General features: G+C 38.3%; 1 protein-coding gene across 3 annotated transcripts in view; it reads left to right on the forward strand.

Moving 5' to 3' along the window:
* The window catches only part of pip5kl1 (phosphatidylinositol-4-phosphate 5-kinase-like 1), an 88,872-nt gene that overhangs the window by 11,802 nt on the left and 65,042 nt on the right, over positions 1-12,028 (forward strand). For all 3 annotated transcript variants that reach the window (XM_079660641.1, XM_079660642.1, XM_079660640.1), the window contains exons 3-9: positions 7,187-7,237; positions 7,985-8,139; positions 8,800-8,924; positions 10,010-10,044; positions 10,137-10,192; positions 10,455-10,567; positions 11,150-11,312. In XM_079660641.1, the coding sequence (XP_079516767.1) occupies positions 7,187-7,237; positions 7,985-8,139; positions 8,800-8,924; positions 10,010-10,044; positions 10,137-10,192; positions 10,455-10,567; positions 11,150-11,312 (698 nt within the window). The remainder of the gene's footprint in view (positions 1-7,186; positions 7,238-7,984; positions 8,140-8,799; positions 8,925-10,009; positions 10,045-10,136; positions 10,193-10,454; positions 10,568-11,149; positions 11,313-12,028) is intronic.

Consider the following 12,028-nt stretch of genomic DNA (forward strand, 5'->3'; position numbering starts at 1 on the left):
AACAAATAGCATGGCTGAAAAGAATCCCCTCATAAACAAGGCTTGGAGAGCGGTATGCAGGGTGGGCTGCATACCGCAAGGTGGGCTTTATTGTTTATTTTATTGTCTTTGCTTTTTAATGACTGTTTTTAAATGCCATTTTCTTAATGTCTTTCATTGTTGTAAAGCACTTTGAATTGCCTTGTGTTGAAAGGTGCTATATAAATAAACTTGCCTTGCTTGCTGAAAAAACGGGTAATGTTGGGTTTTTATTTTCAGAAAACAGGAACAGGAAACCTTTTATCTGGCTCTGTTTGAAGTGTTCTACTATGTATTGTATAGTTCACATGCATGCTGTCTCGACTTTGTGTAAAAACACTAACAACTATGAAACAGACTAACTCTGCTAACAGAGACACTCGGCCAACTTTATGATCCCTGATTGCAACAACAATCCGGTCCCAGCTGTGTGCGTCACTTTTTTTGTTCCATTGTGTTTAGTACATTTGTAAATGCTGTCCAAGTTTCCTCACATTGGTGAATGTTTTCTAAATGTATGTGTTGTCACGTTGCTGAAGATGTTTCTTCATTTTTTGTTGTGGCACATTTGTGTTTCTGTATTTGCATCGTTTTATGAAAGTGCACTAGTTTCTCTTGGAAGTGTTTTGTGCTGTTGTAGCCCCGTTGCACCTGTTGGCCACCGTACATTGTCCCGTACACATCACTGTGACTTTATGATCTTTTATCTTGGCTTTTATAAGACTAAGCAGCATTGGTATATTCACATAGCTATGCTGGGTAAACTCCCTTACTCTTAATAACAGATGTCATGATTTTCACTTGACTTAGTACACTGTAAAATGTTTGGCTGTAAAATTACAGTAAATTACTGGCTACTAGTTGCATGGATTTCACAGTAATTTAATGTAAATATTTCACAGTAATTGACTGTAAATATTTCAAAGTAATTTACTGTAGATATTTTACAGTAAATTAGAATAAAAGTACAACTAAATACTGTGACTTTACAGTTGCCATGCCCATGGAATTACTGTGATATAGCAGTACAGAGCTGTGGTATTATGGTACCTTGCTGTACATAAATTACAGTAACTACCTGTATGTAACTACCTGTATGTTCACACTATTACTGTAGAAGTAAAGCAACACAGTAGCCAGTAATTTGCTGTAAATATACAAATCTAAATAATGCGATAATATATTGTAAATTTGACTGGGATTTTACCATAACTACACAATTCAATCAGCTCAATCAACAAAGAACAACAAAGAAAATGCCCATTTTAACTTTTTATTACTCCATTGAAGTGCAAAGTACATTTCACAGTGTCTTGGAAATGTTGTTACGGCCCCAACCTCTACTCCGCGGTAGTGGCTCGTGCTGAGACCCGCAACATGAAAGAATACACGCAATAACCGGTACTTGGTAACGAGCATTTATTGATAATCAGCCGTTTGCTCACACAAGCGAAATGGGAAACAAAAAGAGGTCTGGGGGACTGGCCAAAAGGAACAAACAGAAGGACCGAACCCGAGCCAGCCACACCACGGACCGTAGGACCCAGAGCTCCCCCTCCCCCCCTAACCAGAAATAAAATATAAACCCTATTGGAAACAAAATAAAGCCGCGAAAACTGGACTACCAGGTCCTCCAGGCTAAACATAAACACATCTGCAAAAATATGGCCTACAGCTCAAAATGGCACAGAGGTATTATAAGGACAGTGTCTCCGGCGTCAGGATAGGCAAGACATCCTTCTCCTCCAGCTTCTCTTTATATATACACACGGCTGAGTGGAATTTGGAACACCTGGGCAGAGGCGGAGCCAGGGGCAGACCAGGTGCACATGGGCAGAGGCGGAGCCAGGGAGACAGAAAAGAAAACAAGGAGGGGAGCACTGACTTAACACATGTCTACACAGACATCCACTCAAAGTCAACCATTTTTCTGGAGAATGTGCTGACAAGGGGGTTTAAATTGCCATGCCTCTTTTTGGCTTTCGAGCCCGTCTCAGGATTAATGCCCAGGAAGCACCTGAAAACACTAAGCCACGACAACAATTTCAATTTTACATAGATTTATATGTTGCATCGTTTATTTTAAGGCATGCAGCGGTGCCCCTTTCTATTTAAGTACAACCTGCACCAAAGAAAGAAATTAGTATTTAAAGCCAAGCAAGAGCGATAAAAGCAAGAAAATCACTTAATTTGTTGTGTTATCACAGAGGGTGGTCTGAATACAGTATTTTACTGTGAAATAATAGAGTAACATGTTGTGAAATCCTGGTAATCATTGATCCTGTACATTCACAGTAATTAACTGTGCCTGTATTGATTTCACTGTGAAATTCTAAACTACAGTGTTATATTGTGAACATTACAGGTAAAGACTGTAAAGTGGTAAAACAGTAATTTATTGTAAAATATTACAGCTAAATATTGTAAAATCATGGTAATATTTTACAGTGTAGCTGTTAATGGTTTTATCTTCCTCAGAGAGTTTAAAGCTCTGATTGAAAAAAAATGTTTTTTACCAAAAAGTGTAATTTTTGTTCTTCAATTGAAATTTGAATAATGTATTTCATGTCATATGTTCATGTTGTTTGTAACATGCTCTTTTTTTATTGGTCGTTTGTTTGATTTTCCCATACTTTATTATATATTTTTGTAACTTTTGGAGAATTAATCACATTTTATATTTATTTGGCATTGCAACTATACTCTCCTATTACATTGAGGTATACATCCAGCCCACCCCTTCTTTAAAACCTCTTAAGCCCCAAGCCTGTTTTTCAGGTTTCAGGCTTGAAAATGACATGCCCAAAAAAAGGACTATAACTTAACTTCTAAAAGGGTTATATGAATAATTTAATTTATCAAAGCAAAGTCAAATCTGTGAGTTGGGTGTAGAAGTGTCAGAATCAATAAAGATGTTTCAGTGTCAGAGTAAATCCAGGTGGAACATATAGTAAAAAAGTGTAAATCCTTGTCTCCGCCCAAATAAAACCCATTACTTATAGTGAAAACCACCCTTGAATGATGGGTTAGTAGCCTAAAAGCTTTAGGAATCCAAAGTATAACATATAACAAGATTGAGGCAAAACAAGTGAGAATTTACCTTTTTAGAGAGATTTAGCAAAAAAAAGTCCAAGCTGACTAAGCTTTGGGCACATTTGGTTCCATCAGTGCCATTTAAACTCATCATTGTATAACATTTAATTATCACTATAGGTATTCATTAAAAAATAATAATAATAATAGTGAAAAAAGTGTCTGTGTGTGTGTATATGTGTGTGTGTGTGTGTGTGTGTGTGTGTGTGTGTGTGTGTGTGTGTGTGTGTGTGTGTGTGTGCGTGTGTGTGGGAAGTTCCCTCTTTGCATGAGATGCATGTTACTTGCACAATAAAAATTAGGAAACTTAGGAAACATTTGACTCCAACTGGAGCAGATTTATTTAAGAAAAATTAGCAACACACAATACAATACAGCATTTTTTGGGTAATTTTTTTTTCTTTTTATACAAACCCTGAATGTTACAGTATTACTCCAGTAAGTCATGCCATGCCCTTTAACAGTTATTTTTGGTAGTGAAGCACAGAGGGACCTGACACTTCCTGCAGTACACAGGTGTCTTCACCCTTTTGTTGCCAGCATCAGAGCACCTCCTGCAGTACCTCCTGACCTTGGTGGCATCTTCCCCATAATACTCGGGCATCCAGAAGCCATATCATCATCGCCTTCCTCACTGTGAAAACAAATGTGGAAAAAACAAATAGAGTAATTGTCTGGCTTGTATTTTCAAAAATGTAACTCAAATCAGAAACAATTTCTCTACAACAACAGTAGAACCTCAATTTTGAGTGTGTGAAATAACATTATATCACTCAAAATGTATACCGTGTAAATTACGTGAGACAGGGTTCATATAATCTTTTCAATATGTAATAATATTCCGTCTGTCATATATTTATATATATATATATATATATATATATATATATATGCATGTGTGTATATATAATATAAGTAATAATTGTAATAATTGTAAGTCACTTTGGATAAAAGCGTCAGCTAAATGAAATGTAATGTAATACCGTGTTAAATTCAACATGTATATGTCTTGTTTCTTTCAACAACAAGAACAAGAAACAACATCCATCTTCTTTGTTTGTTGTTGAGTGTTTGAAAGAACATTATATCACAAGATGGATGCCGTCGTGTTATTGTCACGTGTGTGAAATTACTATAGATGAATACTCTTACACCTAATAAATAAGTAATAGATACAAACAGAGAGATTACATACCTTTCCGGTGACCAGTGTTGGGCAAGTTACTTCCAAAATGTAATATATTACATATTACTTATTACTCTCTTTAGAAAGTAATAAGTTACATTACAATATTACTGTCTCTGAAATGTAATGAGTTACACTACTTTAGTTACTTTTTAGTTACTTTCACCAAAATAACCGCAAAAGAATAGCTAGGTATTTTAAATGCTAAAATGTAGTTTAGTGCAGCTCATTATGCATCCAGTGAAGGGCAATGTGGTATAGCATAACAACTGTGTAGGCCCTTAAGGCTACTAACAACTTGTATTACACGGCTTAGTTGAATACTCCATTCTGATTGTAAACTCTTAACATGTGACACGTTGTTAATACAGCAGTACCAACCGCTGTCAAGGACTATAATGAAGGTTAACATATTGTAAATCCAGGCAAATATTATTTAAACCATGCTCATGGTTTGAAATGGCAAACATTGAAAGGCAAAAGTATTATTAAAACCATGTAGCCTACTACATCATCACCTTGGTCCCATCATATACGCTGGGAAGAGAATATTTACTGTACTTGAAAACTGGTATCACATCATCATGTTAGGTTGACTTTGTGACCTGGAGAACATTTCAGCTGCAACATCAGCTCGTTGATAATAAGCTTAGGATATGAGATATTTTTGTAGCGATTCGTGGTGAAGGCATCTGTGCTATTGTATGCATTATTTTTGACCCAACATTTCTACAGGCATGTCAGAATATGGTACTATTTTCACATGAATATTCTAGCCATTGTCTATTTTTATACCACAAGCTGCAAAATGACCGCCTTACCCCACTGTACAGGCGGGTAGTTGTTTAAATATACCTGGCACCTGCGGGCCGCAGAGGGGCGGCGTAGTTTCGGGCGACAAGACTGCTGCTCCGGGGCTGGCGAGTCAGGCGGGAGTAAGCTAGTGTCCACAACGGACGGTAACGTGATGTCCGCATCTGACCTGTTGCTACTGTCTGCAGTAGATGCAGTGTTGCTGGCGTTTAATAATGGTTGCTTTAACCATTTTTGTATAAATGATTATCCACAGATCAGATGTGTGTCACTGCTGTGGAAGCACTTTGGAAATGATGCACGTGCAACGGAGCAGGTCATGCGCACCAGACACAATTTGTTGTTTGTATTTTTCGCTACGTTTTCTTTTTTGAATGGTTGCATAACGTTCAACTTCCCCGAAGATCTCGACGCGAAGCCTGAAGGGTAAACACCAGGTTTACTAATCTACCCGCACAATTTGTCCGGTGTCGGTATGTCTCGCTTTGTTAGTACATTCTTAAAAAACAAAACACCATTTAATTTCGGGTTAAAATCTGTTGTAACTGCGTTACTGAGTATTGTAACGGGTAATATATTACCCACATTTCATTAGTAATGCGTTACATTACTTCGTTACAGCAAAAATTAATATATTACTGTAACTCCGTTACTTTTGTAACGCGTTACACCCAACACTGCCGGTGACTGAGGTTCATAATCAGAGTCATTACTGTCCCCTTTATGCTTGAGGAGATCACTATCTTCCGACGGAGAGTCCTGAAATACGATGTCCAATGCCTCCTCGACGGACAAAAAAGTCTTCTTTCTGGCTGCCATTGTTACAATGAAGACAAAGAAAACAAATCCTGCTGTTTCGCTGATCGATGACAACGGGACGGGACATGCTATGCTATGCTATGCTATGCTATGCTATGCTATGCTATACTATGCTGCGTAAAAATTGTGGGCGTGTGCGTAAACCAGCTATACTGCCTTTATTTATACTTATGCAAGATCCTATCTCTGGAACCCATTGGTCGATTTGGGTGATTGACACCTTTTTTGAATCGTTAGAGCCAATTCAATCGAGTGGCAGTTTCAAAATACATAAATACGTTACGCCTGCGGAAGGGGAGCTATGCGTAAACTGCATCTCCCGCAGCTGAAGCCACGGACTGTAGGGGGTGGGTGATACCACAAAATCTGGATTCGATCCGATGCCAAGTATTTCAGAGCCAGTATCGCCGATACCGATATCGATACTTTTTTAAATGAAAAGCGTCTTATCTACTTTCATATAGGGGAGAGCTGCATGACATGATTTTTGAGCTGAAATCATCATAAATAGACTAAATCTGAATTTATTTTCATGAATACAGACAGGACAGTTTTCTGGCAGAGAGCAGGCACATGTCAGCAATCAGTGGGCCTTTGTGGAGCCTGTGTTGCTGCAGATCACATTGTGGCTTGAACTCAATCTAGCTTGATTTCTAGCTACGCTCGAGTCAGTCCACCACTTTGGATCCATCCTTACTTTTTGGTCCCTGAGGATGAATCCTAATGACTCAGATGATCCTCTGACGCCACCAGCAGGTCATGGTTTTCACTCTTCCTGTGAATATCATCATGAGACTACAGTTCTGCTACTACTGCTCTGTGTTGGAAGCTCTGTATCATTCATCAATCATCACACCATTTAGTCTGCCAAAACAGGAAACGCAAGTCAATTGTACTTGTATTGACTTGTTTTCTGTGTTGTGATATGTCATTATGGGGCATGGAAAATGATGTCCCATCGTACTTATTAACAACATTTTTGGATTTCTTTTTTCAGCCAGGCATTTCAAATCTTTCATTTGGCCACAATGCTTCAGGGATTATTGATTTGCAGCAGCTATAGTGTTCATATTAATTTCCATTCCTCTTTTCAAATACTTAGTTTCTATACAATGAATTTACTTTATGTATATACTGTATCTAAAACCTGCAGTTATATGTACAACAGTTACTGTATATATACCTTCATTTAGCTTAATGATTAAATAATGAATCCTTCTAATCTTAATGGCATCTCTGCCCTTTCTCCTGCTCTAGAATGAACTGTCTGATGAGGATTACAGATTAGAGGTCACTCAGATTCATAAGGTAGGTGGATGATATGTCTCCATCACTAACAGGCCTCAAATTCATTATTCTTGTTTTCACCAACAGTTAGCAGGCTTAGGGAGTAACTGATTACATGTAATGAGATGACGTAATCAGGATAGAAAAAAGGTAACATTATTCAATAGAGATTACTAACAGGATGACAGTGTTGCAATATTTTGAAATGAAGATGGATATATTCTAGGTAGACTAACTGAATTTTCTTCATGGGTTATATTGAAGCTACTTTAATTCTTATTTATTTTTAAATACATGTATTTTTTAAATGCAGTCGGCGGACACCTGATTTATTAAACTAAAATACAGTTTGCTTTTGATTGATGTTAAATAAAGTAAAGCTTAAACAACATTGTTAGCTATTACTGTTACCAGAAGTATCTTGGTTCCTTCTTTTCTAAGGTTGCATACATTAAAGTAAAAAAAATCTTATTGATAATTATTTTCTCTTTTTTTATATTTTCATTTCATTTGATTATGAGGTAATCCAAAACTAACAGAAAGTAATCAGATAACATCACTTTTCTATTTTGATACTCAGAGTAGGTTACTGATTACATTTATTGTAGATGTTACATTTTAAAGTAACACTCCCAACCCTGGTAATGTGTGTGTGTGTGTGTGTGTGTGTGTGTGTGTGTGTGTGTGTGTGTGTGTGTGCGTGCGTGCGTGCGTGCGTGCGTGCGTGCGTGCGTGCGTGCGTGCGTGTGTGTGTGCGCGCGTATGTAGGACTTCACCATGGAGACCTTTGCGGGCCCGGTGTTCTCCCTCCTGCGGGGGGCTCTGGGGGTCTCGGAGCAGGAGTACCAGCAGTCTCTGAGCTCCAGCAGCTGCTACCTGCAGTTCATCAGCAACTCCAAGAGCAAGGCTGACTTCTTCCTCACGTGAGTCACCTTCCAACTCAATAACACACATGATGGTTCCTCTGAGTCACTTTTATTTTTTATTAGAATCATATTTGCCTAACTAAAAACCTAAATGTTTATTAAAGATTAAATAAGATTATATTCAACATTATTGTCATTGACAACAAAACGGAATTAGCATCTAACCAATGCAAAAAATAAAGGGCAGAGTTATTTATAGTATAATATAAATATATACATCTGACAGTATTTACACTATGAACAGTATATCGAGGTATACACATTATATACAGCAGTATAGAAAGGAATACGCTATGGATCAGGAATATATGGACAGTATGATAAACAATACAGAATAAATATGAATATATTATAGACCTTTATTGTCGTTTAAAATACTACAAATAAATATGAGTATGCCATAGAACATATCGTTAGTGACGTGAGTGAATAAGTCATAACTTAAACCTCACATCTTGCAACGGAACCACTCAATACGCTGAGTCACTGTAATGCTTCTTTCATCTCAAAGCAGAGGGACAGATTATATCACTACTGAGTATTTGGTGTTAGTAAATCTGAGACCAAAATAGATATAAAAAATGTGTTGTTTTCTTTCTTTGAGTGGCTAGATAACTGATACAGAAATGTTCTCACTTGGTGCTCTTGAACTTTCAGGAATGATAAAAGTTTATTTTTGAAGACGCAGAACAAAAGGGAAATCAAATTCCTTCTGAGCAACCTGAAGATCTACGTGGAACATCTGAAGAGATTCCCCCACTCACTGCTGGTCAAGTTCCTAGGTACACACACTCACACACACACAGACGCACACACTCACACACCATCACAGATTATTTTCGGCCAAGATACTGTATCTAAACAAAGCAGAATAAGAACTCTGAGGCTAGCTAACTGAAATATACTGTTGGTTTTCATTTGCAGATTTTCTTTTATTGCAAATAGTTTTGAGGCAATATTATGTGATGATCAGTCATTTTGCAAATCAAGCATCTCCTCTGTTTCATAGTGCAATTCACTTTTACACCACTGTTGTACATTTGGATGGATGTATTTGTACATTTGTCACGATTATGTTACAATGAAAACAACTATTGCATGGAACACTTTGCTAACACAATAAGCACGTGCAACAACACAAGACACACAAGACACATATATTACTTAATAACAACCAACGGCAGCCTTTATTTAGCGCTCGCCAGCAATGAAAAGCCAGACCAAGATTTACACCTGCTCCGTCCCTTCGCCTGTTCCTATCTTAGCGTGCTCCTTACGTCTTCTTTGTCTCCCACATCTGCCATGAAGTCCGACCATTTAGCGTTATTTACCAAAATGTCTTGTCTGAAAGCCTCACACACTTTGAGATTGTTCAACCAACATTTGTGTAATCTCACATTCTCGACGGAAAACCTTGGTGCAACAATGTATAAATACTCCATGAATAATTTGTATACATGAAAAATGTCTTAATTCAAACTCCTACATGTAAGCAGCGTGTTACTGTTGTAGCTGCTGCAGATGGAACTAGGTTAAACACTTTATATACCTTGGCTGTTTATTGCCGCGGTTATCAACCTAGGGGGCTCCCCTCAAAAGGCTCCCCATAAATCTGAAGGGCCATGAGATGATAAATGGGAGGGGAAAAATAGAGCACTGATATACTATATACCTAGTTTAGGGCCATAAGCAAAAAAGGTAATTCAGAATATATAAGAGAAGTAGTTAGTCACCAAGTCAGTCAAATACATCAGTAGTATAAAGAAGCACACAATGAAGTACAGCTACCTCAACATTGTACTGTATATGACAATAAATCAGATAATCTTTTGCTTTGGACTGAGTTATTTCTCACTGTTTTTTCAAGGTGTTCATAGGATCAACATCCCACACAGGCAGAAGGTACAGAAACATTTTATGAATGGTTGTGGTTGTTATTAAGCAGTGTTAGAAACCTTGGGAAGCACTCACTTTGTTTTACTTGTCCTTTGCAGAAATACTTCATTGTAATGCAAAGTGTGTTTTATCCTGATGATCGACTCAATGCCAGGTAAGCCTGATCTGATGGCCCACAGGTCGACATATGAGTGGAATGAGTGTCAGACACAGGAACAGACAGTGTGTGTGCAGGGGCGCCGCCAGGGATTTTGGACCCCATGAAAGGATATCACATTGGTTACTTAAAAATGTTTTTCTTAATGTTCTAAAATTGTCTGGGCACCTGTCAGTCACGGGCCCTTAGAATCGTCCTAACTTTTCACACCCTTACGGCGCCCCTGTGTGTGTGGGTTGATGTGTGTTTGTATGGCCAGGTACGACATTAAGGGCTGCGAGGTGAGCCGTTGGACGGAGCCTGCGCCGGAGGGGAGCCACATCATCGTGGTTCTCAAAGACCTCAACTTTGAAGGGCAGTACATCTCTCTTGGTACAGAATGTGCTGTTAATGTGTGCTGTGCAAGCGTCAAACCACAAATGAAAGACAACGACCCCTTTGTTGAGACGTCCAAAAAATAAATGGGAAGAAATAAGCCTGTTTTCAGCCAGATACAAAGCTAATTTCATTCATGACAACTGTACAGAGAGGGAATTTCAAAATAACTACCGTTTATACAAGCTTCAGATTACAGAAATAATCTGATGAATTTTACGTATAAAGTCACAGTATTATTCAAAATGATTCTAATGAGCTCTGTGATATGTATATTAATCTACCAATTGATATAATACCATAATAATATCTTCCTTTTTGTTATTATGAAATGGGCAATTCTGAATTATGACTAATATTACTTATTTTACTTGAAGTACTTTCTGATACTAATACTTTTATACTTTTTCTTTCAATGTTAATGCGCCAATATTGGTCATATGAGGCTGTGTAAGGGTACAGAGAGCATATTTAACCCCCATCAGGACAGCAGTATATTGTACACTGTCCCATTCCTTTTAATTTGTATGTACTATCTAAAATCAAATTCATTTACACATAAACTGTATGTGTGTGCAGAGCGGCAGCGGGCCTGGCTCCTGCAGCAGGTGGAGATCGACACACACTTCCTGCGGAGGCTCAATGTGCTGGACTACAGTCTCCTTCTGGCCCATCAGCCCTTGCACCACGACGAGCGCCACCAGAGTCTCTCCTTCGCCTCCCTCATCATGAGAGCCAAGAAGTCAGTGTCTTTAAACTGTTGTCCACATTTTGTGGCCCTGTTTTGGTGGTTCATCATTAGTACAGTACTGCTATCAATCTTTCAAATGTTACCAGTAGGTGTAAAAAGAATACATACCCAATGAGTTGATAAGTGAAGAAGTTATTGATGGCTATGTTGATGATCAATTATTCATATCATTAATTTATTAAATTACAAGACTGAAGCTCCATTCTGGTAACAACACATGTGAAGATTGAAAGTGAAATATTTCCTGTAATTTAACTCCTCGTTGCGAATGTGGTTTTTACCATGGTGAAACGGCAGTACATTCAGCAGGACCAACACAGACTGTTATTACTGTAATAAGAGGAACTGTGTAATGAGTGGGCCACATCAAACAAATCTGTTAGTCACAGTTCAAAGCTTTTTTATTTTTTATTTCCTCCAATAGTGACAAAGACAACGGCAATAAGACTGTCGGGAAAAGTGATTTAATCCCCAGAGACCCCGGTGTTGAAACAGCACATTTTAAAGCAGAAATAAACCTGCTTACAACCGGATACAACAAATCCATCCATCCATCCATCCATCAATCTTCTCCCGCTTATCCGTGGTCGGGTCGCGGAGGTAGCAGTTCCAGCAGAGAGCCCCAAACTTTCTTTTCCCTGGCCACATCAACCAGCTCTGACTGGGGGATCCCAAGGCGCTCCCAGGCCAGCGAAGAGATATAATCC

The sequence above is a fragment of the Notothenia rossii genome, assembly GCF_949606895.1.
Source record: "Notothenia rossii genome assembly, chromosome: 11".
Lineage (NCBI taxonomy): Eukaryota > Metazoa > Chordata > Actinopteri > Perciformes > Nototheniidae > Notothenia > Notothenia rossii.